Genomic DNA, 27,334 nt, shown 5'->3' with positions numbered 1-27,334 from the left:
GCCACCACACCCAGCTAATTTTTGTAGTTTTAGTAGAGACAGGGTTTTGCCATATTGGCCAGGCTGATCTTGAACTCCTGACTTCAGGTGATCCACCCATTTTGGCCTCCCAAAGAACTGGGATTACAGGCGTGAGCCACTGTGCCCAGCCTATAATGTATTTATTAAGGGAGATCAAGGTGGTTTTGGTGGCTTCTGGTATTTTGCTATTGTAAAGTATACTGCAATAAACATGCTGTATACAGTACTGCATCTTGTGAAAGTACATCTGTGCTAAAAATTCCTAGAAATGGGCCAGGTGTCATGGCTCATGCCTGTAATCCCAGCACTTTGGGTGGCTGAAGTGGGTGCATTACGAGGTCAGGAGATCGAGACCATCCTGGCCAACATGGTGAAACCCTGTCTCTACTAATAATACAAAAATTAGCTGGGTGTGGTGGCACGTGCCTGTAATCCCGGCTCCTCGGGAGGCTGAGGCAGGAGAATCGCTTGAACCAGGGAGTCGGAGGTTGCAGTGAGCCGAGTTGGTGCCACTGCACTCCAGCCTGGGCAACAAGAACGAACTCTGTTTAAAAAAAAAAAAATTCCTAGAAATAGAATAAGTAGATCTAAAGATATATACATTTTAAATTTCCTTGGTGATAAATATGTAGTCAAGGAGCTTTTAGCCATTTAAATCTAATGACACAAAATGTTACCAAAAATCTAATGACACAAATGACACAATCTGACTCCCTCAAATGTTACCTGAGAATGCTTCTTTCCCCAAAACTTGTTGAAAATAGGGATAATTAAATTTATTTTTCAAGTTTATGAAGGAAGAGAAATGTCTGTTTAATTGAAAAGCTAATTAATTACACAGTTACTTAATTTGGTATACATTTTTACATTAAGTTGTTTCTTAAATCAAAGTCTTATTTCTCCTCTGAACTTAGAAGAGATGCTAATATTTTAATTTTTAAATTCATATAGCCTGTAGTCCCAGCTACTCGGGAGGCTGAGGCAGGAGAATGGCGTGAACCCGGGAGGCGGAGCTTGCAGTGAGCCGAGATGGCGCCACTGCAGTCCAGCCTGGGTGACAGAGCGAGACTCTGTCGCAGAAAAATAATAATAATAAAATAAAATAAAAAATAAATTAACATATGGTAAAATTGACTTTATTTTTGTGTGCAGTTCTGTGAGCCTTTACTCATGTAGATTTTCATGACCACAAACATAGGCAGGATGCTGAACAGTGTCCTGGTTTTCATCACCCCAAAAACCTGCCTGTGCTGTGCCTTTGTGGTGACATCACTGCCTTCCAACAACTCGCAACAACTGGTCTGTTTCATGCCAGTATAGTTTTCTTTTTTCAATATCATACAGGATGTAATTTTTGAGATCAGCTTTTACTCAGGATAATAACTCTGAGATTCATCCAAGTTGCTGTGTTTATCAATATATAATAGAAGAACACAATGGAAGTAGAAGCTAGTCTTTGAAAATATCAAGAAAATTGATGAATTTTTAGCAAAATGGAGGAGAGGAAAAAAAGAGGGAGAAGACACAAATTACCAATATCAGGAGCAAATGAAGGGACATTACTACAGATCCTGCAGAACAACTCTAGGCAGAGAAATTTGATTGCTTAGATGAAATAGATCTCTTCCTCAAAAGCCATGACTTACCAAAACTCACCCAAAATAAAATCTATAACTTGAGTAGTATTATAACTATTAAATAAATTAGGCTTGAGATTTTCCAGAAAAGAAATCTCCAGCACATTTGCTGTTCCTACTGTTGCAGCCAGCACTTCCTTTTCTATTCCTCAAGCCTTAATTAGGAGTATCTTCTGGAGTATTCTCTTTAGGAGCTGATGCTCACTTCCAGATGTCTCCTGGGTTCTGTCCAGAGGATACTGGAGGGAAAATCGTGGTGAATTTACCACTAGTTTAGCGGGGTCCTTTGCATTCTCATCTTCTTTTCCCATCTGCTTGCTACTATTTACTTTTCAGAGTCTTTAAATAGTTGCTGCATGTATTCTGCCAGGTTTTATAGCTGCATTCAGTGAAAGGGATGGGGTGGGTTGCAATTAACCCACTCTACCTGGAATTAGAACCTTAAAATCAAACTTTTAATTATTGCTTTTCTATTAGTTGAAAATGCAGGTGGGCTTCATGATTGGGCAGTGCTGAGGGAATACCCTTCTCATTTCCCTATGCCATTGCCATGTCCATAGGTACAAATGTGGACTGAGATGTTGATCCATTTTTTGTTTCTTTAAGAGTACGCGGATAACAGATTGCCTTCAAACAAAGTGTTAACTGAATTGCATATTTTTGAATGTTTGGTTTTGCAGAGTCCTTGCTTTTCATGAAGGAATGTTGCTATGCAACATAACAGTGACTTCTCACTTATAATTTTTTTTTGTTTTTTGAGACAGAGCTTCATTCTGTCAACCAGGCTGGAGTGCAGTGGCATGATCTTGGCTCACTGCAACCTCTGCCTCCTGAGTTCAAGTGATTCTTGTGCCTCAGCCTCCCGAATAGCTGGGATTACAGGCATATGCTACCACACCCTGCTATCACTTAGAGTTTTTAGCCTTGACTACATAACTGTGGAATGTGGCCCAATGTGTATACATGAAGTGGCACACATCAAGAGGACAGATATTGTATGTTCTACAGGATTTTTGTAGCTGCTCAAATTATATTAGCATGAAAAAAATTTTAAAGTTACACACTATGACTCAGATGTGCAGAAATGCAATATTATTTTCCTATGACTGAATTCAACTTGCTTGTGATTTTCTTCTTTCTTTGAGAGCAAAGCATTTAATCTTGTCACTTCAGGGTAACTCAGGATCTGCTAGTTTATTTTTTGTTTTTGTTTTTTGAGACAGAGATTTGCTCTTGTCGCCCAGGCTGGAGTACAATGGCACAATCTCAGCTCACTGCAACCTCCGCCTACTGGGTTCAAGCAATTCTCCTGCCTCAGCTTCCTGAGTAGCTGGGATTACAGGCACCTGCCACCATGCCTGGATAACTTTTTTGTATTTTTAGTAGAGATGGGGTTTCATCATGTTGGTCAGGCTAGCCTTGAACTTGTGAACTCAGGTGATCCTCCCACCTCAGCCTCCCAAAGTGCTGGGATTACAGGCGAGAGCCACAGCACCTGGCCTAGGATCTCCTAGTGTAGAATTTGGTCACTTTCAGAAAATCGCTCAGTCAATACGTAATTTAAATGTAATTGCTTGAAAACCCATACTCCATACTGGTTTTTTTTCTTCCATATGAAGAGCTTTTCCCTTTCTCTCCACCCTAGAATGGCATCATAAGGCCAGAGAAACTTATGTACTGTCTAGGTAGTGAGGGTGACCTCTCTCTCATGTACATTCCTCGAGTCTTCCTCGGTGTGTCTCAGGTTGTTGGCATCTTTCCCCACTGCATCCTCTCTGGATGAAACTGGTCCCACCTGACCTTTGAGTGGGGTTGGTGTGTGCTGCTGAGGCCAGTGGTTCCTGCCATGGCCTTAGGATGCAAGTCTCTAGACACTGTCCTCTTGTGGCCCCCACTCCAAGTCTCTTTCTCATTGGCACTCAGCACATCTGTATTCACCTCTGGGACAGGCAGGAACTGCTCAGCCTCAGGGAAACTTGTGTACGCTATCTAAGGCTTCCTCTCTGCCTAAACACACCATGCCACCATTTCTTCAGTACAAAAATGTCAGTAAAATTTTCAGAGTTCCACACAGAAGAGTTTCCTGCAACTACCCTGGGGTTCCTTTTATCTTGCCCCCTACACCTGACTGTGTTCAGCCAAGCCAGTAGTGTTGAGGGATGCTGGATCCTTCTCAGAGATCCAAATGGTGTCCTAAACTTGCTTTTGTCCTCTGTAAATCTCTCCAGGCTCTCCACTTGCCTTCCCTAGCCATGCCCTATGCACAACGAATGCCTTTTCTCTTTGGATACGAGATTAATATCCTAAAACAATAGCTGCCTTATACACAAGCACTAACTGTTTTTCAAATGTAATGGGGAAAAAGTACTATTATTTACAGTAACAATAACAAGTAAAAATAAATGTCTTATAAATAAATGTTAACAGATTCATGCAAGATCGGTAGGACGAAAATGTGAAATCCTACTGTAGCATTGTTGTAGAGTTGATAAAAAAGAGCAAAAAATGAAGACATCTCATATTTTGGTTAATATTCTTAATAAAGTCAGTTCTTCAGCAATTAATATATACATTCAATAATTCTCAAATTAAAAATTCAGTGAGATTCTTTACGGCATTTAACAATGTTCTTAAGACTCATTTGCAAAAGAAACATGCTCAATGCTATCCAGTAAATATATAAAAAGACCACTGGTGGGTCCTTGTTCTGTTGAATAGTATTACCAAGGCCTGTGAGCTATAGCAATTAAAGGAGACATAGTAAGAGACACATGTAGTAATTAAGATATAGAGCCAGAAATGCGAAAATAATCAGTGGAACAGAAAAAAGCAGTTCCCAGTCCCCACGCCAATCCATTATTTATAGAATATGGGCTATGGTAAAGATTGTATTTAATACATACAAGGGGCAGATAAATTTTTATTCAAGGCATTCTTTTAAGGCATGATTTTTGGATTGTTTTCTTTCCACTTGTTGGGGGATGGGAAAAAGGACATCGCTCACACAATTCACAGGATTAATTCTAGATGTACTCAAAAGCCAAATATGTTTAACAATTTATAAAAGTTTTAGGTAAAAATTTAAGAATATGTTTTATAATCATGGGGTAGCCCAGGGCTTCCTGAGGAAAATATAAAACCCAGAAACAATGAAGCAAAATCCTGACAAATTTGTGCAAAAGCTAAACTTTTGAACTAGAATGCTTTGTTTGTTCGCACAGAGTTGATTTTTTTTTTTTTTTTTTTTTTTTTTTTGGAGATGGGGTCTTGCTCTGTCGCCAGGCTGGAGTGCAGTGGTGTGATCTTGGCTCACTGCAACCTCTGCCTCCCGGGTTCAAGCAATTCTCCTGCCTCAGCCTCCTGAGTAGCTGGGACTACAGGTGCGTGTACTGTGCCCAGCTAATTTTTGTATTTTTAGAAGATATGGGGTTTTGCCATGTAGGCCAGGATGGTCTCGATCTCTTGACCTTGTGACGCCCCTGCCTCAGTCTCCCGGAGTGCTGGGATTACAGGCATGAGCCACCGTGCCCAGCCAGAGTAGATTCTTACTAAATGTTTGTTGAATGAATGACTGTAAAGCAAATTAAAGCACAGGGAAAATAATGGGAAGAACATTTGCCAAACATATAACGAGTAGTAATATGCAGAATGTATTATGTATGATGCTACAAACCAACAGATGAACGGCTCAATATAAAACTATGCAAAAGACTCAGAGAAGGAATAAAAATAAATGACCAAGAAGCTCACAAACAGATGCTCAATATCATTAGCTACAAAGGAAATGCAAATTAGAATAAGATTTTTATTTACTGTACTGAGAAAATTGTGATTATTGATAGTATCCAGTTGATGAGGATGAGGATAACACTTCTGGTGAGAGTGTGTAAACTGATAAAGCCACTTTGGAGAGTAATCTGGTTATATCTTTCAAGATTAAAAATGCCTATGTCTCAGCCGGGCGCAGTGACTCACGCCTGTAATCCCAGCACTTTGGGAGGCCAAGGCAGGGGGATCATGAGGTCAGGAGATCGAGACCATCCTGGCTAACATGGTGAAACCCCGTCTCTACTAAAAATACAAAAAATTAGCCGGGCGAGGTGGCGGGCGCCTGTAGTCCCAGCTACTCGGGAGGCTGAGGCAGGAGAATGGCGTGAACCCCGGGGGGCGGAGCCTGCAGTGAGCCAAGATCGCGCCACTGCACTCCAGCCTGGGTGACAGCGAGACTCCGTCTCAAAAAAAAAAAAAAAAAAAAAAAAAAAAAGCCTATGTCTCTTGGTCCAGCAAATCAATTTCTACAAATCTATCTAGAGCAAAATTTATTCACGCACAGGTATATATTATGCAAGGGTGTTTATTACAGCATTGCTTATAACACCGAGAAAGCAATAAAAAGGCCAGTAATTTTTGCAAGGATAAATTATGTGTGTATACATAGTCATTAAAAAAACAGGCAGACATGTATTATTGACATGGAAAGACTTATAGACATATTGTTGAGTTTAAAAATTGGATTAAAAGACCACGTAAATAATGATACTTTTATATAAAAATAGAATTTTTTTGTGTGACTATATAGTGCGTAGAAGAAGAACTGGAAAGATGTATACTTAACTGTGGTTACCTCTGGGGAAGAGAGCATAATATAGGGACATGAGGCTTTTGCATTTTATTATATGTAGTTATGTTACACTCATATCTTTTACCATGAGAATATATTCTTATATGACTTGGTAATAAAAATAAAATAAGCAAAAGGAGAGAAATCTTTATGCAAAACAAGGAAGGAAGGGAGGAAGGAGGGAAGGAAGTAGAGAAGGAAGGAAGAAAGGAAGGAAGGAGGGAGGAAAGGAAGGAAGAAAGAAAGCAAGGAAGGAGGGAGGGAAGGAAGGAAGGAGGAAAGAAAGGGAGGAAGGAGGGAAGGAAGGAGGGAGGGAAGGAAGAAGCGAAGGAAGGAAGGAAAAAGGAAGGAAGGAAGGAGGGAAGTAAGGAAGGAAGGAGAGAAGGAAGGAAGGAAGGAAGCAGGATGCATATGCATTAAGCATGTTCTATAGAAACAGACTGAGATGAAAGAAAGCTCACTTGCTCTTCTAAACAAGCTCTCCACTTAATCCTGGCTGGTGCCTGTCTGAGGCCTGATTAGCACAGCAAGGTAGTTAAGATCCTATTCTTGCCCTATTTACCAGAGACTGTGCTGCTCCCAAGCACCCTGAAGGGGCAGGGGTGCTTGGAAATGGCTTCTGCATGCAAATCAGGGTAGGCAGGAACCCCCAGCCTCTGCATAACACGTGCATACAACTCAGCCATAATAGCAGTACTGAGTCAAGTTGTTGCTGGCTGATGACAGTGGTGCTCAGAAGTTGTGATGGCATTCCCTGGAAACCTGGGATGGCGTGGAATTCCTGACTTTGATGGTGATAGTCTTGGTACTTCATGTTTATGTCTCATTCATTAGCTTTCCAACATCCCCCTTGGGGCTAATCTAACAAATAGCTCTCTTGCTAATGAATGATTTTTTGTCAGTAAGAAATTGAGATTGAGATTGAGAGAGAGAGAGAGAGAGAACCAACAGCATCGATTTTGCTCTGGTGTAAAGCCACGGGTCTCATACTCATGAGGCCAGCTGGGATGATTGACTCTCAACTCTACTTGTTCTTCCAGTTTTCCCCTTGCTGAGTGTGTTAGTTTCTTTGGTCATCCATAATAAATTATCACATACTGGGTGGCTTAAAACAATAGAAATCTACTTGCTCACAGTTCTGGAGGCCAGAAGTCTGAAACCAAGTTGTCAGCAGGGCCACGCTCCCTCCGAAGGCTCTAGGGAAGAATGCTTCCTGCCTCTTCTGGCTTCTGCTGGTTTCCTGCAGTCCTTGGCCTTTCTTGGCTTGTAGCTGCCTCACTCCACACTCTGCCTCCATCTTCACATGGTGCCTCCCTATGTTTCTCTGTGCCCTGTGTCAAAGTCTCACTCTCCTTTCTCTTATAAAGATATCAGTCAATGGATTTAGGGACCACCCTAACCTAATATGAATGCACTGTAATTAATTAATCAATTACATCTACAAAGACCCTATTTCCAAATAGGGTTCCATTCTGAGGTTCTAGGTGGACATGGGTTTTTTAGATCTCCTGTACTCTCAGCATTTTTCTTTAGCCTCTTTCTTTAGCTTACTACCTCTAGCCCCCTTTGTGTATGTTGTTCTTTTTTGCTGACCTTGGTCACATGCTTTTGACAGTAAAGCTTTGCACAATTCATTTCTTCCAATCCCTGTTGTGGCTGTAACCCTGCCTCCAGAGCGAGGGGCAGCCTATGCTATCATCCTCATTCGTATAACCTACTTGTCTAATCATAATCTCCAGCACTGGGTTTGGAGAATTTCTTCACCTGTTCCATGGCTTTGTATAAAATGTTATGCATGTTATTGATTCGTAATAAATGCTTTCTGACTAGGATTAAAATGCTCTTTTTACAGCACAGGTGGAAGTTCAAATGCTATTTTTTTTACAAAAAAAAGCAAAACATACAACTGAACACAGCTCATTACATAAATCAAAAAGTACAAAGTCCCCAAGTACTATGGTTTAGTTTTGGATGCCTTTGTTCTTCCCAGTTTTCTTCTTCCAAAGCTTCTTTCCAAGAAAACCAGCTATGATTTTTGTTTCAGCCATGGAGTGTCTCCAGCGTTGGACACCTGTCTGCTTACCTTGTTCTAGAGACAGCTCATTAGGTTGGGCCAGGTATCTGTTATTCTACCAAGTTCAACTGTTCATCAAAATTTTTATATTTGATCCTTCTCCCAGAAAGTTAATGCAATTTGAGCCTATAAATGGTTTCCATGTTGTGCTCTTTCTTTGTTTCCCAATATGGAAGGAGAGGACAGTAACAATAGTAATGACAAAAACCCTTAATTTTATAGCATGCAGTTCTAAATGATGTGCACACTTGACAAGCCATAGATTTCTAATTTTTAACTTTATGCTTATGCAATGGTTGGTGGCAACACTGACATCATTTTGATTGGGTGCAGTAGTGTGTGCAGGGGTTTCAGGGAGTACCTAGCACTCCTCATGGGAAGCGGGGTAGTGTGACAGGGGTAGTGGAGGAAGCAGAAGGAATAGGAGCCTCTCCTGGGGGAAGTCCTTATATCTCTGGGGCAGTACTTTCAGGGGCTTTCTTCTTCCTTCAGGAATGCCCGCATTCTTTCTTAGGGGCCCACACGACTCAAAACTACACATGTTGGCAGCATGAGTGTCTGAATGATAACATGATGGGCAGGAGGTTCCATGCTCGGTATGTGAGTACTAGAGGTGGTTCAAGTGTGGGCCAAGTGGGTAGGAAGGCTTTGTTCATGTCTCCCTTTGGTGGGAGAGCCTTTATAATGCCTGATTTTTGGATGCAACTTTATAGTATCAAATCTCAATACCAAGTTATGTAAGTAGTTGAATTTTTCTGTTACAGTTGTTATTTCTACATAGTGATTTACACCTATCAACATGACTCCAAGGGTCTGGCTAGTTATACAACATCAGCAGCAAAGAGGTTCCTGGGTCTCTTGCCTTCGGTTTCATGTGTTCTTGCTAACCTTTTGGCTAAAATGTTTAGGTCATTGTACCCTCGGCTCAGGCAGCAAAGCTGTCCTTTAGATGCCAGGGCTGCCAAATATCTCTTCATATACACACCTGTCTCATGCCCACTTCTTCCTCACTCCTCCCTGGGAGATGACAGCGCCCCTTCACTCTTTCAACCAAGGTAAAAGGCAAGGTAACATTGAAGGACTTGACTTTAACCATGTTGATTTCTTCCCTGCACTTTAGAGTAACAATAACTCCTGTGCATTCAGTCCACAGGTCTCAGCAGGCTGCAAAGTGCTTTGCAGTCATGAACTCATGTCATCCTTTATTGTGGTCTCTACGATGGGTCGCAGGCCACACCTAGTCACCACCTATGTTCATGTGGCCTTTGGTCTAGGAATAGGTTTCACATTTTTAAATGGTTGAAAAAAACCAAAAGATATATAAGATTTTTGTGGCATACAAAAATGATACAAATTCAAACTTCAGTGTTTTATTGGAGCACAGCTATACACACTTGTTTATGTATTGGTGGTGGCTGCTTCTCTACTACAACAACTGGGTGGAGTCGTTGAGACAGAAAACTCGAGCCTTCCAAAGTTGAAAATATTTATTCTCTAGCCCTTTACAGAGAAAGTTTGATGCCCTGCTCTCTGTGGTTGGTTCCATTATTATTCCCATTTTACAGATGAGGAAATGGAGGCAGGGAGTTTTAAGTTTGGACGCAGCAATTTGTTCAAATGACAAACTTGAGGTTAGAAGTATTGCACCCCAAAGTCTCTTTTCAAGCTTCTCCTGAGCAGGCATAGGCAGGAAGAGAATTCAGAGACCAAAGATTTGTGAGGCAACCACTCAGCATTCCAATCTCCCCTAAGAGAGTTCTCTGAGTGACTCTAGTCAGTGCCTACGTGTGTGGGTGGGCATGCCTGTGTGTGATAAAAGCATAGGAGGGAACTGTAATGAGAGGAAGATGAATTAAACATGATTTAAAAAACCTGTCTCTGCTTTGGAAGCTGGGGAAACACAGTGATTATCATTTCAGTAAGAGTGGGGGAAGGATCATCACTATTGCTGATGATGCTGATAGTAACAGTTGTTGTTTAATGATTATAATCATTTCCATGTAGAAGAGAGCAGTCATGAATGCAGCCTGCACTCTCTGTGGCTGGCTTATTTACACATATTTCTAGAGTCACAGTTGGAGAATGAGTGAGCAATGTTCTCCCCTTTAGGTGCTCAAGCGTCATTTTGCATATGTGCAGAGATAGTTTGTGCTTTCGAACCATACCATTATTGAATGCAGCACAGTTGAATCCATTAGCATCACTGTGCGTGGCATGTGCACAACAGGAATATAGGCAACAGTGACCAAGCTGAGAATAAAATCAAGAACTCAATCCCTTTCACAATAGCTACAAATAAATAAATAAATAAATAAATAAATAAATAAATAAATAAATACTTAAGAATATACCTAACCAAGGAGGTGAAAGACCTCTACAAGGGAAACTACAAAACACTGCTGAAAGAAATCATAGACAACACAAACAAACGGAAACACATCCCATGCTCATGGATGGATGGAATCAATATTGTGAAAATGACCATACTGCCGAAGGCAATCTACAAATTCAGTGTAATTCCCGTCAAAATACCACCATCATTCTTCACATAACTAGAAAAAACAATTCTAAAAACCATATGGAACCAAAAAAGAGCCCACATAGACAAAGCAAGACTATGCAAAAAGAAAAAATCTGGAGGCATCACATTACCCGACTTCAAACTATATACTATAAGGTCATAGTCACCAAACAGCATGGTACTGGTATAAAAATAGGCACATAGACCAATGGAACAGAATAGAAAACCAAGAAATAAAGCCAAATACTTACAGCCAACTGATCAACAAAGCAAACAAAAACATAAAGTGGGGAAAGGACACCCTGTTCAACAAATGGTTCTGGGATAATTGGCAAGCCACATATAGAAGAATGAAACTGGATCCTCATCTCTCACCTTATACAAAAATCAACTCAAGATGGATCAAAGACTTAAATCTAAGACCTGAAACCATTAAGATTCCAGAATGTAGCATTGGATAACATTGGATAAACCCTTCTAGACATTGGGTTAGGCAAAGACTCCATGACCAAAAACCCAAAAGCAAGTGCAACAAAAACAAACATAAATATATGGGACTTAATTAAGCTGAAAAACTCCTGCACAAAAAATAAATAATCAGCAGAGTTAACAGACAACCCACAGAGTGGGAGAAAATCTTCACAATCTATACATTCGACAAAGGACTAATATCTAGAATCTACAAAGAACTCCAACAAATCAGCAAGAAAAAAACAAGCAATCCCATCAAAAAGTGGGCTAAGGACATGAATAGACCATTCTCAAAAGAAGATATATGGCTGGGCGCGGTGGCTCACGCCTGTAATCCCAGCACTTTGGGAGGCCGAGGCGGGTGGATCACGAGGTCAGGAGATCGAGACCATCCTGGCTAACACAGTGAAACCCCGTCTCTACTAAAAAATACAAAAAATTAGCCGGGCATGGTGGCGGGCGCCTGTAGTCCCAGCTACTCGGGAGGCTGAGGCAGGAGAATGGCGTGAACCCGGGAGGCGGAGCTTGCAGTGAGCCGAGATCGCGCCACTGCACTCCAGCCTGGGCGACAGAGCGAGACTCCGTCTCAAAAAAAAAAAAAAAAAAAAAAAGAAGATATACAAATGGGCAACAAACGTGAGAAAATGCTCAACATCACTAATGATCAGAGAAATGCAAATAAAAACCACAATGTGATACGTTACTACTGCAAGAATGGCCATAATTAAAAATAAAAAAATAATAAATGTTGGCGTGGGTGTGGTGAAAAGGGAACACTTTTACACTATTGGTGGGGTTGTAAACTAGTACAACCACTATGGAAACAGTGTGGAGGTTCCTTAAAGAACTAAAAGTAGATCTACCATTTGATCCAGCAATTTCACTACTGGGTATCCAGTACCCAGAGAAAAAGAAGTCATTATACGAAAGAGATACTTGCACACGCATGTTTATAGCAGCACAATTTGCAATTGCAAAAATATGGAACCAGCCCAAATGCCCATCAGTCAATGAGTGGATAAAGAAAATGTTATATATATATATATATATATATATATTCCATGTATGTTATATATATACATAATATATATAATGTAATATATATATTCCATGTATGTTATATATATACATAATACATATAATGTAATATATGTATAACCATGGTGTATATATATATATATATAACCATGGTGTATATATATATATATATAACCATGATATATATATACACCATGGAATACTACTCAGCCATAAAAAGGAATGAATTAATGGCATTTGCAGGAATTGAAGACTCTAATTGAGTATTTCAGGAATGGAAAACCAAACATCGCATGTTATCACTCGTATGTGGGAGCTAAGCTATGAGCTAAGCTACAAGGCATAAAAATGATATGACGGACTTTGGGGACTCGGGACAAAGGGTGGGGGGTGGTGAGGGATAACAGACTACACATTGGGTACAGTATATACCACTTGGGTGATGGGTGCACCCAAATCCCAGAAATCACCACTAAAGAACTTATTCATGTAACCAACACCACCTGTTTCCCCAAACCTATCGAAATAAAAAAAATTGTTAAAAAGGAAATTGGGGAGATTTTTCCTAGCTGTAAATCAGAATGTGTATGAGAAACATTGTGAGTTTGTATGTATAGCCCTGAAATTACGCTTCTGATTTCTGCATGATTCTTTGTGATGACTGGAGGAAAACGTTTGGTTTTAAGAAAAAAAAAAAGCTGCTGGCCGGGCGCGGTGGCTCACGCCTGTAATCCCAGCACTTTGGGAGGCCGCGGTGGGCAGATCACGAAGTCAGGAGATCGAGACCATCCTGGCCAACACGGTGAAACCCCATCTCTACTAAAAATACAAAAAAATTAGCCGGAAGTGGTGGCGGGCGCCTGTAGTCCCAGCTACTTGGGAGGCCGAAGCAGGAGAATGGCGTGAACCCGGGAGGCGGAGCTTGCAGTGAGCCGAGATCGCGCCACTGCACTCCAGCCTGGGCGACAGAGCGAGACTCTGTCAAAAAAAAAAAAAAAAAAAAAAAAAAAAAAAAAATGCTGCTAAGTGATGCTTCTCTCTCAAAAAATCCTATCTGATCTTTAAAAGATTTGACTGAGGTTGTTGGTCAGAAATAGAAAGAAAGTCCCTTTTTCCCTTTCACCCAGGATCCTGCTCAATTAATCGTTTCCTATCAACTCCATTTCTGGGCAATGGCTCAATGTGGAGATGAGAAATTCTGTCTCTGTTTTATAAACAGCTGTACCTCTCTCCATGTTCTCAGTGTTATCAAATCAGCAAAATGATGCTACCCTGGAATTTGCTGACACAAAAGGGGCCACTGAGCTGCCCCGAGGAGAAACTTGGCTCCCCAGCCCTTGTCTGGCAGGTATCAGTTGGCTGTGAGAGAGGAGCCCTGCTGTTCTCAGTGCAATTACAAGCTCTTGGCATTTCAAAGTGGATTTCACTTTTTCCCCCTTCTCTGCTACTCTGGTGGTATGCTCTGTTTTTAGCACTTACATGGCTGAGTTAATGCTTTTCAGCTGTTGAGTTGAATTCAATTCAGTCTTCCCCATCCCCTCCCTCCTATTTCCACCTCCCATTTTCCTTCTCTTCTTCTGGTAGGAGTGTTTATCTCAACAAAACCCAATCTCACATTTAGATAATGCCCTGTGTACACGTGCCAGGAGCCATTTGGATCCACCCAAACACATCTGGAAGGTAGACATGATGGCTGGCACTGGCACTGTGACCTCTGCAGAGCTGGAAAGAGAAATTAGGTGGCTTTCTCAAGATCACTGTTGGGACATCCTCTTCAAAACTCAGGGGCTCATCCTCTGGGGGATTTGGGGTTTTCACCACCCTGTGTACCCCTGTCAAGGGTGCTGAAGCCTGAGCACCACATTAGACAGGGCCAGGATGTCTTCTCCCATGGGGTGGCCATGCTGCCCAGTCTAGTAAAGATGCACAGTGGCTGTTCATGATGATACCGTTGGGAGAGGGCTCCAATGCAGGCTGTGGGTTTGCGCAGATAGCTCCTTCATCAGACATTTCCTCTACTGATTCTGCACCAAATGTTTGGCACAGATAAGGATCTTTCTTTACGTCATTCCCCTTTCCCTGTAATTTAAGAATAAGAACACATGGAAGCTGGATTGCGTAGACGCTTAGCAGCTTGGAGAAGGGGTTAGTCATCGCTGCACAAGGGGATTCAGGACCTTGGACATGTCCCAGGGAGTAAGTGGGGGCTTCCATGTTGCATCTGAGAAGGCTCCTTTTCCAGCAGTCATACAGCTGGTGTGGGTGCACCACAGTGCTCAAATGCTGGACTTCTGACCCCAAACCATTGCCACCACACTTGGGGTTAAAGATGACCCCCAACCTCCTTGTTCAATGACTTACAATTTTAAATGATTTGATTTTTGAGTGTTTTATTTTTTTTCAAGGTAGTAAAAAGAATTGCACGTACTTCATGGGTTTGATTGGAGTGGGGATGGGAAAAGGGAGCAGAGGTGGCAGTCTTCTCTCATCTGTTACATCTTCTTGGCTTTATTCTTTCCCATAGCACATATGACCTTCTAATGTCCTGGTATTTCACATATTTATTTTGATTTTTATACCTGTTTACCCCTACTGAATGTGTCCTCCATGAAGACAGAATTTCTTTTTAACTTTTATTTTAGATTCAGGGTTTACATGCACAGGTTTATTAGCTGGATATTTTTCATGATGCTGAGGTTTGGGGTATGAATGATCCTGTTACCCAGGTACTAAGCATAGTACCCAGTAGTTTTTCAACACTTGCCCCCTTTACTTTCTTCTTCTAGTAGTCCCCAGCATCTGTTGTTTCCATCTTTATGTCCATGAGTACCCAATGTTTCGCTCCCACTTCTAAGTGAGAACATGCAGTGTTTGTTTTTCTGCTCCTGTGTTAATTTACCTAGGATAATGGCTTCCAGCTACATTCATGTTGCTGCAAAGGATGTGATTTTGTTCTTTTTTATGGCTGCATAGTATTCCATGGTGTATATGTACCACATTTTCTTTATTCAGTCCATTGATGGGCACTTAGGTTGATTCCATAAGACAGAATTTTTGGCCAGGCACAGTGGTTCACACCTGCAATCCCAGCACTTTGGGAGGCCAAGGCAGGTGGATCACCTGAGGTCAGGAGTTCGAGACCAGCCTGGCCAACATGGTGAAACCCTGTCTCTACTAAAAATACAAAAAATTAGCCGGGCATTGTGGTGGGCACCTGTATTCTCAGCTACTTGGGAGGCTGAGCCAGGAGAATTCTTAAACCCAAGAGGCGGAGGTTGCAGTGAGCTGAGATCACGCCATTTCACTCTCAGACTGAGCAACAAGAGCCAAACTCTGTCTCAAGAAAAAATAAAGACAGAATTTTTGTCTGTTCACAGCTGCTAACATTTGTGCAATGAATGTACAACATCTAAAACTGTGTCTGTTACCTATAAAAATAGATAATTGCTGATTGAACTAATCAATCCTGCCTCTAGAAGTAGCTATCATAACCAACTCCAGAGTCCCTGAATTTTATTCCAGATATTGAGTGGGAAGAACAGAAGCTGAGAAAAGAGGCTTTCAAAATGTAAATTGCAGGAATTGCTGTAGTGATCCAGATGACAAACTTTTCTAGATCTGTATTTTGATTCTGTCAGAGGGACCAAGGGATGAATGTGATGGCAGGGCCTCAGTGTTCCTCTAGACATCTGCCTCAGAGCCTGGGGTTTATTATTCACCAATTCATTTATCCACACACTCAGAAAATCAACCTTTTATCAATAATCAGCTCTGGGGATAAAAAGCTGAACAAGACATATTATTCTATACCCTCATGCATCTTGTCATCCATAACTAGATCAGCATTTTGGGGGAAATTATTTATCTTTTCAGCTTGTTCCAGCCCTGTGAAGGAACATTCTTTAGCAGTACTACTTTATAAAATAATAATATAATTTTTGCGTCTATTAATAGAACCTTAAGTAAGTTTCTTAAAGAAAAAATGTCCCCCCTCCCCCACCCCACTGCAGTGGCCTCGTCAGGCCTGGATGAAGACATTGACTTTCTCATCAGTTCAGGTCCCTGGCACTACTCCTGGATCACTGTGACAGAACTGAGTGGTTCTTCCAACTTACAGGGAAACTCTTCTTTTATTGGTGACATGGGGTCAATGATGTTGGCTAGATATGGGAGAAAAACACAGTAGGGCATATATGATGGTAGAAAAAAAATAGAAAATGTTAAACTTGAAAAGTGCCTCCTCTTGTTTTTCCTGCCGCCAGCTCTCATCCCTTCTCTGACAAGGGGTTCAATAGTGAGCATATCTTGAGCACCTTGTATTGATTTCTTCTGTGATCATATCCCAGCAAATGGAGGGAGATGTCAGGAACATAGTGGCTTGTTCTGTGTGACTCAGCAACAGCAGATATGAAAAGAATTAAGACTGTGGGCCTATTGTAAACTCAGGGTAAATCAACACTGAGAGGAGACCATTGACAGGAGACGACAATTATGTCCAGAATGAGGCTGGCAATCCTAGGGCCCCTGGCTTGAGGAAGCATAGAGCAGACAAGAATCTACTTAGGGTGGAGGGGCCGGCTGGTGAAGGCCACTCAGAACTGCTTCAAATGAAGAGGACCAGGATGTTTATTTTAGGGAAGACTCAGAAGGCCCACAAGTGTCATCTTCAGATGATGGAAGGACTCTTCATGTACGTGGGAGAAGCACTAGACCTTCCTGGAGCCTCAGAGCTTGAAGTGAGGAGAACTGGGTGGGAAGGCTTCCTACACTCAGACATAGTCAAGGAGAGCACTGGGGAGCAGTTCTGGGCCTCATTGCCTGATCCTTTGGAACAAGTGTGAGACACTATTTGTATCTGAGGAGCTCCGATGCTTATTGAAGCCAACTTACGACACTAAGAAGTTAATGCTTCAGGAAGGAGAGAAAGGACAGCTCTCGTTTGGGGCCATTTTCTGTGATCTTCCTTTTTATAAATTGCTGATAGTCAGGGGACTTTATTTTTCTGCTCTCTTTAAAACATTTTCCCATACCTATTGATCCAACAATTCAACTTTCGAGAGTCTATATTAAAGAAATAAAAATACAAGCATATAGCGATCTGTGCACAAGGATGGATATGGTTTGATGTAGAATAGTTTGAATTGCAAAAGTGTGAAAACAACCTAAATGACAATTAAAAGGGAATAATTGAGTACACTCTGGCGTATTCATAATATGAACTATTCTGTAGTTACTATAGACATTAAGTGAGATCTCTACTATCCTGGAGGGATGGGCAGGATATAGCGTTAAGTGAGGAAAGTGAGAGAAACATGTACAGTATGATCTTATTTTGTTAGAATAAATTAAAAATCTCTCCACATATATAATATAATCATGTTGGCATATATTTGTGTGAGGATGGCAAAAGGAGGGGAAGAATATAGATGAAAGTTGTTAATATGGGTTGGAGAATTTGGGGTGTAATGAAGTTGGGTAGGAACCTGAGACAGATGGGGCAGGATTAGAGACAAAGTGAATAATGAAGCAGGATGGCATGTCTGTCTGTCTATCTATCTATCTATCTATCTATCTATCTATCTATCTATCTATCTATCTATCATGTATCTATCAATCATCTATCTACCTATCTCTATCTATCTCTATTAAAGATGGTACTTTAAACAAACTTAAAAGAAAGCTGGGAAATATTTAAAGATAAATTATTTTGTATTAGAACTGAATTTCTAGATATCATTAAAGATGAATGATGTATTTTTCTAAGCTTTTTCTTTGCTATGTAGAAGGTATCTATTTTCTCCTAGTGCTTCAGGAAAAAAAAAAGGTTCTTTTCTTAAATCTTGGGAACATAGGAACAGGTTAGGAGCACTCATCTCAGTTAAGAATTTTGCTAGTTGTTGGTAGGGAAGTAGGGCGTTGAATGAAAAGAGTTCTAGTGTGTGTGTGTGTGCGTGTGTGCGTGTGTGTGTGTGTGTGTATGATCAGTTTTTCTCTGCTGAGATTATCAGCAAGATGCTGCTCTTTTTTTTGTAATTTAGATGCTATCAAATCCTTTTTAATAATTGTTTTTCATATTAAATTATTCTTATTATACATTCATATTCAAGAACCCTATGGCTCTTCTTATGTAAAGGATTTGTCTACATCTGGAGTAGTCCAGACAGTGTAGAGTTGGATGGCAGTTTAACCCCTGCATATCTTGAAAGATGAATTTGGGTAAAATAGGATGTTGTTTCATATTCATATTTGGATGTAGACTGAGAACTGATCCCAAGTAGCTTTACTGATACAGAAGCAAATGAGTGGTATGTCCGATCCATGGAAATAGTAATGCTAACTATTTTATTTCCTTGATTTAAGATGTTCATTTTATATGTTAACTGAAATCTGAATGCATCTCACTACACTGGTATGCGTTTATCAGTGTAATATTACAAGTCGTTAGTGATCTTATAATGGAAGGTCTTGGAAGTCCTGTAGAATCCCCATTAGCTGGGTGAGTTCTGGATATTTGAGGCAAATTAGAACACTCCAGAATCATGAACCTCAACCAGAATTGCAGCCTACATAGGATTTTCCCTTCAGGGAAACCAGAAAGTTATAAAATTGTTTTCTTTTCTTTTTTTTCTTTTCCTTCTTTTTTTTCTTTTTTTTTTTTTTTTTTTTTTTTTTTTTGAGATGGAGTTTCACTCTTACTGCCCAGTCTGGAGTACAATGGTACAATGTCAGCTCACTGCAACCTCCGCCTCCTGGGTTCAAGCAATTCTCCTGCCTCAGCCACCTGAGTAGCTGGGATTACAGGCATGTGCCACCACACCCAGCTAATTTTTTTTTGTATTTTTAGTAGAGATGGGGTTTCTCCATGTTGGTCAGGCTGGTCTGACCTCAGGTGATCCGCCTGCCTTGGCCTCCCAAAGTGCTGGGATTACAGGCGTGAGCCACCACGCCCAGCCGGCCAACAGTGTTTATTTTCACACAGGTGACTGCCTTTATAGATAGATAATACTAAAAATCTGCAAAGTAGGATCTCTGCATGGCTGACTCCATCTTTTAAACCTTAATTTTAATTCAGAGGCACCATCATTTTGGGAAAACTAGTCATGTGCAGTGACATTTTTTTTTTTCCACCTCACAGGCTAAAAAAATCTTTTGTGAGCCCAGTAATTTGAATGGTGCTTATGGGCAATTTGTTTGTCACAAGGGGTGGGAAGAATCAGAAGAGAAGTGTTCTCTGGAGCTGTGTGCTGGAGAGAATGAAGGAATGAAGGCGAGCTGTGATGTGGAAAAATGAGCTCACTGACTGGGTTGCTGGTATTTTACATTTGCGCTGGGAGTCCTGTCAAGCATTTTCTTTGAGTTTTGTTGTTGCTGTCACTTTGTTTTCTTGGGCATCATATCTGCTTCTTCCAAAACAATCACCCCCTCCTGGCCCCCACTCCCCAGGCTAGTCTGTCAGGCTGCACGGCTGCCTTTCCCGTGTGTGTGTGAGGCCATGGTCTTTTGCTGCTTTTCTCATGCCTTTTCTTTATGATGTTTCAGCTCATCCACCATACACCATGTGCTTTAGAGTGAAATTCTACCCACATGAACCCCTGAAGATTAAAGAAGAGCTCACAAGGTATTTTTTGTTTGTTTGTATGTTTAACGTGCGCCTTTAACCAGCCAGAATCTCTTTGGTTTTGCAGGCTAGATGGGCCTCCTGTCTAGAGCTGACCGTCTCAGCGTTGCAAGCTTGGAATTCAGCGTTTTTGCTTGGAATGCTTCTCTTACACTGAATTGTTTTGGGATTTTTTAAAAAAACGATTGTCATTGAGAGTGTAATTAACGGCAGAAAAAAACACTGGCTGTGATGGGGGAGGTGTTCTCTGAAAACATCTGACAGTGGGGTGCTAAAAATAAATAGGAGGCGTCTGTCTTCGAGACATGGGCAAATTCATACCCAGTACAGTCCCTAGTCTATCTTTTGGATCTCAGCTTTTCTGGGAGGGAAAAGATCGCCTGGCAGAATGCATTGTCTGTCATCCTGCCTTCCGCTTGCTGAATGACCGACTGGGAGGCAGGCTTCCCTCCACTCAGACTCTTCTCAGCCCAACTCTCCGAATTTTTGAGTCCTTGGACCTCCTCCCTTCTCACCTCCCTCTGTTGGGGCTACAGCTTCAGCGTACCTTCTGGGGGTTTGGCTTCCTTGAATAACCTGGGCACATGTTGTGAGCAGGATTCTAGGAGGATGGGAGAGAGAGCGCTGCTGTGCGCTTAGCTCTAGATGAGGCTCTGGCTTGGTGACCACAAAAATCACTTGCTATAATCATCTCTCAAAATAAGCTGCTTAGGTACAGATAGATGCAACAGAAAAGCAAGTGTAATCTGCTCTGATCATTGGCAGGGGGAGGTTTTGGGTTCTTGGATATTTTGCTTTCTTGTTATTATCCAGGGTCTCTGGTAAGCTTGACCATTAGTGGCATGGAGGTGACTTTGGGAGGGAGCAGATGGTTCTGCTCTCTATTATTAATTTCCTCACAGTCATTTAGTAAGGTTTGTGCTGGGTGTGGAAGATGGGGACAGAGGGTGTGTGTGTGTGGAAACGAGGGTAATAGATAATGGACGTTATAAGCAGTGGTTGGGATTTTGCAATCTGGCCTGGTTTTTCTTTTCATTGAGGTAAAATTCACATGACATAAATGTATCTCACCATTTTAAAGTGTAATGCAGTGGCATTCAGTACATTCACAGTGTTGGACAACCCTCCCCACCGTCTAGTTCTAGAAGTTTTCATCACCCTCAAAAGAAACCATGTACCCCATAGAAGTCACTCCCTATTCTCCACCCTAGTCCCCATCCAAGCCCCTGGCAACCACTAATCTACTTTTGGTTTCTATGGATTTACCCATTCTGGACATTTCATGTAAATGGAATGGTATAGTATGTAGCCTTGGTCTGATTTTGGATTGAAAATTTTAATTATTTATTTGATAAATTCGTTCTCACTTGCTGTTACTACCCAGGGGGCAGTGACTGAATTAGCTGCCAAAAAGAGAGAGAGAGAGAAGAGAGAGAGAGAGGAGAGAGAGAGCGAGCTATTTTTCCTGCCCTCAGGGTGCTAACAGTGTAATTAGGAAGATCAAATCAAATCCTAATGCCTCACTTTTGTCATTTGTTCTCTTTATAATTTTGTCTGGAGGATAAAAATTGAGTATGTGTCACAATATAAATTAAGGATGGACATTTTGTTGTTGAAAAAAGTCCCATTTGAAAGTAAAAGAGTACAGCATTTCAGTTAATAACCCTAGTTTCGCCCCTCTCAATTGTATTTGCTAACATTTTCCTACCTTTGACTAAATAGCTCAGGTATGAATAGTGAAATATCGTGACCCTTTCAGTTTCCAAAGGTAATTAAGATGTTCCACTGCCCTTATACAAGTAGAAATGGACTTTTCTTAGTCAACACAGTCCTTAGAATTCTAAACGAATTGAGAAACTGTGGAATGCCCCAGGTACTTATGGTTTGAATTCTTATCTTGAAGGCATTTAGTTTTTCTTGTATGATAAATTGTTATTTTATTATAAGATTAATCTAAAGTTTGAGAATTTAATATGTGAGAAGTTACAATCATATTCATGACCATGCTTAAGAGTAAAGAAATGTTAAGAAAAAGGCAAATTTAAAAACACAAAATAATAAAAATAACCACTAAAATGATATTTGAAATCATTTTTTATCCTTTATCTTTCCATATAAGCAATCATCTTACAATCCTTTAGATTTCTGGGGCTTTTGTAAATGCTCTATACAATTGAATGTTACCAAAAGAATGTTGATTTTAATTTTTTTTAGAAGAAGCATCTTCCAATCCATGTAGAGATGCAATTTTATTAATGGCAGCACAATAATTTATGACTCAGACCCTCATGGGTTTTTGTTGCTTAATCTTTTTATGCAGGAATGACACTAAAGGGAGATGCATTATTTTTTGGTAGCTATTATATAAAAATAATGAGCATCCTTAATGTGAAACCATTTACAAGACTCAGTGGATTATGTTGAATCCACAGTAATTCTTGATTATCTCCTGAGATCACTGATATGGGCACAGCCCCAAGCTCTGACGTGAAAGCTGCTTTTCTTTTCTCAGGAAGCTCTTGCCAAATTGATTTCTGAGTTGTGGGATTAGAACTCAAGCCTCTCATTTATCAATAAATAGTTATTTGAAACTATTTTTCATGGCCAAACTCATCAAAAAGTAGAAAGAAATGCTTTTATGTTTGATGCATACATTGAATACACAGAAAAGAAACTTCATGGTATTTGGCCTGGTAGTTTACAGTCCTTAAAAAGGGCTAAGATTTAATCATTTAAAGCATTTGTGTGACCTTGCTATTCTGCCAGTCCTCAAAGTGAGGTCCCTGGGCCAGCAGTGTCAGCATCCCCTGGGAACTTGTTATAAATGCAGATTCTTGGTGTCTGTCCAAGACCTACTGAATCAGAAACCTCCGGGAGTTGGGTCCAGCAATCTATTTTCGTAAGCCCTCCAGGTAATTCTTGAAGCATGCCAAATTTTGAGAACCACCACTCTAAGACAATTTGGATTTTCAAAATAGTTTATTTTGACAGATATTGAAGTGTACAGTTTAGTATGTGCACAGATTTGTGCCACTAACACCATGATCTGATTCCAAAATATTTTCATCACCCCAGTAGGAAATTTTGCACCCAAGTGGTCATCCAGTATTCTCTTTTCTCCCAAGTTCCTGGCAACCACTTATCTGTTTTCTGTCTCTATAGATTTGTCCATTCTGGTTGTTTCATATAAATCAAAGCATGCAATGTGTAGCCTTTTGGGTCTGGCGTCTTTTCACTTAGCATAATGCTTTCAAAGTTCATCCCTGTTGTAGCATCTTCAGCATTTCATTTTTGTTATGGTTGGATGATATTCCAGTGTGTGGAAATACCACATTTCTTTTATGTATTCGTCAGCTGGGGGACATTTGGCTTGTTTGCACTTTTTTTTTTTTTTTTTTTTTTTGAGATGGAGTCTTGCTCTGTCGCTCAGGCTGGAGTGCAGTGGTGTAATCTCTGCTCATTGCAGCTTCTGCCTCCTGGGTTCAAGCAATTTTCCTGCCTCAACCTCCCAAGTAGCTAGGATTACAGGCACAAGCCAGCACACCTGGCTAATTTTTGTATTTTTAGTAGAGACTGGGTTTTGCCATGTTGGCCAGGCTGTTCTGGAACTCCTGACCTCAGGCTATCCGCCTGCCTCGGCCTCCCAAATGCTGGGAGTACAGACGTGAGCCTCTGTGCCCTGCCCTGTTTTCACTTTCTAGCTATAATGAATAGTGTTATTATGAACATTCACGTACAAGTTTTGGTGAGGGCCTAGATTCTGATTTCATTGGGTCTGGGGTAGGATCCAGAAGCCCACTGGTTTAGAACCTTATTACTCAAAGTGTGGCTGATGGAGCTGCACCACAGCATCCCCTGGAACTTAATTAATTAATTAATTAATTAATTAATTTTAATTTATTTTTTGAGATGGAGTCTTGCTCTGTCACCCAGGCTGGAGTGCAGTGGCGCAATCTCGGCTCACTGTAACTTCTGCCTCCCGGGTTCAAGTGATTCTCCTGCCTCAGCCTCCCGAGTAGCTGGGATTATAGGCACCCACCACCACGCCCGACTAATTTTTTGTATTTTTAGTAGAGACGGGGTTTCACCATGTTAGCCAGGATGGTCTCCATCTGTTGACCTCGTGATCCGCCCAACTCGGCCTCCCAAATTGCTGGGATTACAGGCGTGGAGCCACCATGCCCGGCCCCGCTGGAGCTTATTAGAAATACAGAATCTCAAGCCCATCCAAGACCCTTTGAATCAGAATCAATTTTAACAAACTCTTCAAGTAATTCATGTGCACGTTAAAGTGTGAGAGGCACTAGATTAGGCAGCTAGTCTGAGTCCTTACCCAATGAGTATAATATTGTTCCTTTGACAGAATGCATAGCAAACTCCAAATTAGAAACTTATTAGGGACTGCCTTTATCCTCTGCACACAATTTAATACTAAACTGGGGACAAAGATTGTCATTTGAGCCTCCACCATGCCCCCAGTGCCCACACAGCACAGTGCACAGCATAAAGCAGATGTTAGACAAAGATACAGTGAAGGAAAACATCAGTGAGCCACTGATTCCTTCAATGGATCCAGTGTGCTTTCAGTGAACCAATGGCTCAGAAACAGTGAGCTCCAGTGCTCTGGGGTTGACAGAGTCCCTGTGACCTTAGCACACTAATCACTCTCTCTGATTCTCTATTTCTTTGCCTTTAAAATGGGGATTACGCATGTCGCTCTTCCTGTGGCTGAGTAAAGATTAAATTACTTGGGCACTAGAGATGTTTATTAGTTGAGGTTCTTTAGAGAAATAGAACCAATAGGCTACACACACACACACACACACACACACACACACACACGCACACATGCACACACACCCTTTCATACATAATGAGATTTATTATAAGGAATTGGCCCATGTGATTATGAAGGCTGAGGTATTCCATGATCTGCTGTCTGTAACCTGGAGACCCAGGAAAGCCAGTGGTGTAGTTCAAAGGCCTGAGAGCCAGAGGGTCAATGGTGTAGATTCCAATCCAAGTCTGAAGGTCTGAGAACCAGGAACACTGAGGATAGAAGATTGATGTCCCAGCTCAAGCAGTCAGGCAGTGAATTCAGCTTCCTCTGCCTTTGTGTGCTATTCGGTCTCTCAATGGATTGCATGAGGTCCACTCACACTGGGGAGGGTCATCTGCTTTACTCAGTCCACCAAGTCAAATGCTAATCTCTTCCAGAAACACCCTCGCCCAGAAAAAATGTTGAACCAGATATCTGGGTATCCCGTGCCTCAATCCAGTTGACACATAAAATTAACCTCACAAGGTGATAACTGGGACTGATTGAGAGATGCTCCCCACAAACCCCCAAGAAGATGAGAAGGAGAAAAAACATTGGTTTCTGAGAGTTAAACTCTAAAGGAAGCACGGAAAGAATCTGCACACATCTGTAAAGTTACTCTGCTCAGAAACAACAGATCCCATGTCTGAGCCTGGAATGAAAGAACCTTGAGAAGATGAGGAAATTGGAAGAGAGCTTGATCAGTGTGGAGTAACAGAAAGGACAGGGACAAAATGACCCTGAGCCAGGGGTTGCAAGCTGGCACCCTGCTCTGCTGCCTGCCTCCCACCTTGCTATTTTTCTGGAAAAACTGGACAAAGTGCTTTTCTAGTGGCAGCACTAGGCTGGAGCTGTGCGGTGGCTGCCCCCTTTCTAGGGAGCTGCTGTGTCCCATCCTGCTTCCAGCACTTCTTGCACCAGCACAGGTGACTTGCCCGTGTCACAGGCCACTGTGTGCCTGGCCTCAGTAGGCATCTGAGTGTGCCATCCCTGGAGTGGGGAGACTCTACACAGATGACAGCTCTAGTTGTGAATCAGTTGCCTTTCTGGCCTCATAATAACTGCATCTGTCTGAGGTTGATTAATGTGTCTCTCTGCCCCTAAGAAATGATGAGGCTGGCCTTATGTACGGATTGAGGCCGTTTCCTGGCTCTCCATTTGAAACAGAGCTTGGGCAGCATGTGCCTGAGATGCAGCTAGTGATGACGGTGGCCATGGCTGTCCTCGTGTGGGAGCTGCTGCCAGGAGCTCTGGCCACTGGGTCCTGTGGCTTTCCTCATTTCTTCTCGTGCCTCTTTGAAAAGGCCGAGCCTGCTCAGCTTTGGAGGCTGGTAAGATCTGCTCGGCAGACACTTCTGATTTTCTGAATTCAGAGGGTCCCTCTCAGCTTTCCTCTGCTTGTTCTACAAAGGGCTGGGCATGTCTAAGCCAGTCTCTAGAGCTGGGAAAAGCTCTGGTCACCATGGGAGCTAAGCATGAACAATCCTACTTCTTCCAGACTTCAGCCAAAAGTTAGGGTGACCATTTCTCCTTTTGTATTGCAGGTACCTTTTGTACCTTCAGATTAAAAGGGACATTTTTCATGGCCGCCTGCTGTGCTCTTTTTCTGATGCTGCCTACCTGGGTGCCTGTATTGTTCAAGGTAAGTCTGGCCACAGCTCACCCATGCCACCATTGCACTGTGGAGCTCCGGCTGTTTCAAGCCTCCCTTCTCTCCCACCCATGGCCATCCTGCCTGTGTCTGTGGCTGGGGAGACCATGTAGGGCTGGGTACATAGCAACAGAACCCCAACTCACCTTCCCTTCCAAGCCAGTGGGGTCCTGGTGAAAGGCTGGGCTGAGATGTTCACAGGAGCCTCTGCAAAAACAGAGTCGCTTAAGATCCCATGAGTCAGAGTCAGAAGCTCTCTTTCAAAGGGGCTGGAATGTGGAATGGGTGGGTTTATAAGAAGCTCTGAAGGGATGTGTGTATTGTATGTTCTGTGTTCCAAATGCTAGGTGAGAGGCCTAATGGACATATTGAGGGGGGAATCTGCATCTAGGAAGATAGGTGTTAAACAAAGGGGTCATCCCTGGAAGCATTTTTGTGTACATCTATCTATCTATCTATCTATCTATCTATCTATCTATCTATCTATCTATCTATCTATCTATCTAATCTATCCATCCATCCATCCATCCATCCATCCATCCATCCATCCTATCTATTCCTGTGTGTATGTGTATACATACGTACATGTCTATCATGTCTAATTCCTCAGCTCTTCTAGCTGTGGGCATGGTGAGGAGAGCACAAGTCTCATAAACTGTCACACCACCATTTGAATCTTTCTTCCCATTTCCTGGATGGTTCACCATGGATAAGTTACCAAGTTACCTAAGCTCTTCAGGGTTCAGTTTCTTCATCTATTAAATGGGATAGTCATCCTCCCTTACTGGCCATGTGATTTCAGAGACCACTCTGCACCAGGCCGGGGTAGCGCAGGCCCATTAGAAGTGACTACTGTTCTTTTT

General features: G+C 41.7%; 1 protein-coding gene across 2 annotated transcripts in view; it reads left to right on the top strand.

The window, feature by feature from the left end:
- FRMD3 (FERM domain containing 3) overlaps positions 1 to 27,334 on the top strand; it is a 294,544-nt gene that overhangs the window by 167,928 nt on the left and 99,282 nt on the right. For both annotated transcript variants that reach the window (XM_004048176.5, XM_019034221.4), the window contains exons 4-5: positions 19,923 to 20,001; positions 26,365 to 26,462. In XM_004048176.5, coding sequence (XP_004048224.1) covers positions 19,923 to 20,001; positions 26,365 to 26,462 — 177 coding nt within the window. The remainder of the gene's footprint in view (positions 1 to 19,922; positions 20,002 to 26,364; positions 26,463 to 27,334) is intronic.

Source organism: Gorilla gorilla, chromosome 13, assembly GCF_029281585.2.
Source record: "Gorilla gorilla gorilla isolate KB3781 chromosome 13, NHGRI_mGorGor1-v2.1_pri, whole genome shotgun sequence".
In the NCBI taxonomy this organism is placed as follows: domain Eukaryota; kingdom Metazoa; phylum Chordata; class Mammalia; order Primates; family Hominidae; genus Gorilla; species Gorilla gorilla.
The sequence above is the reverse complement of the archived record's forward strand: the minus strand, read 5'-3'. Positions and strand labels throughout refer to the sequence as shown.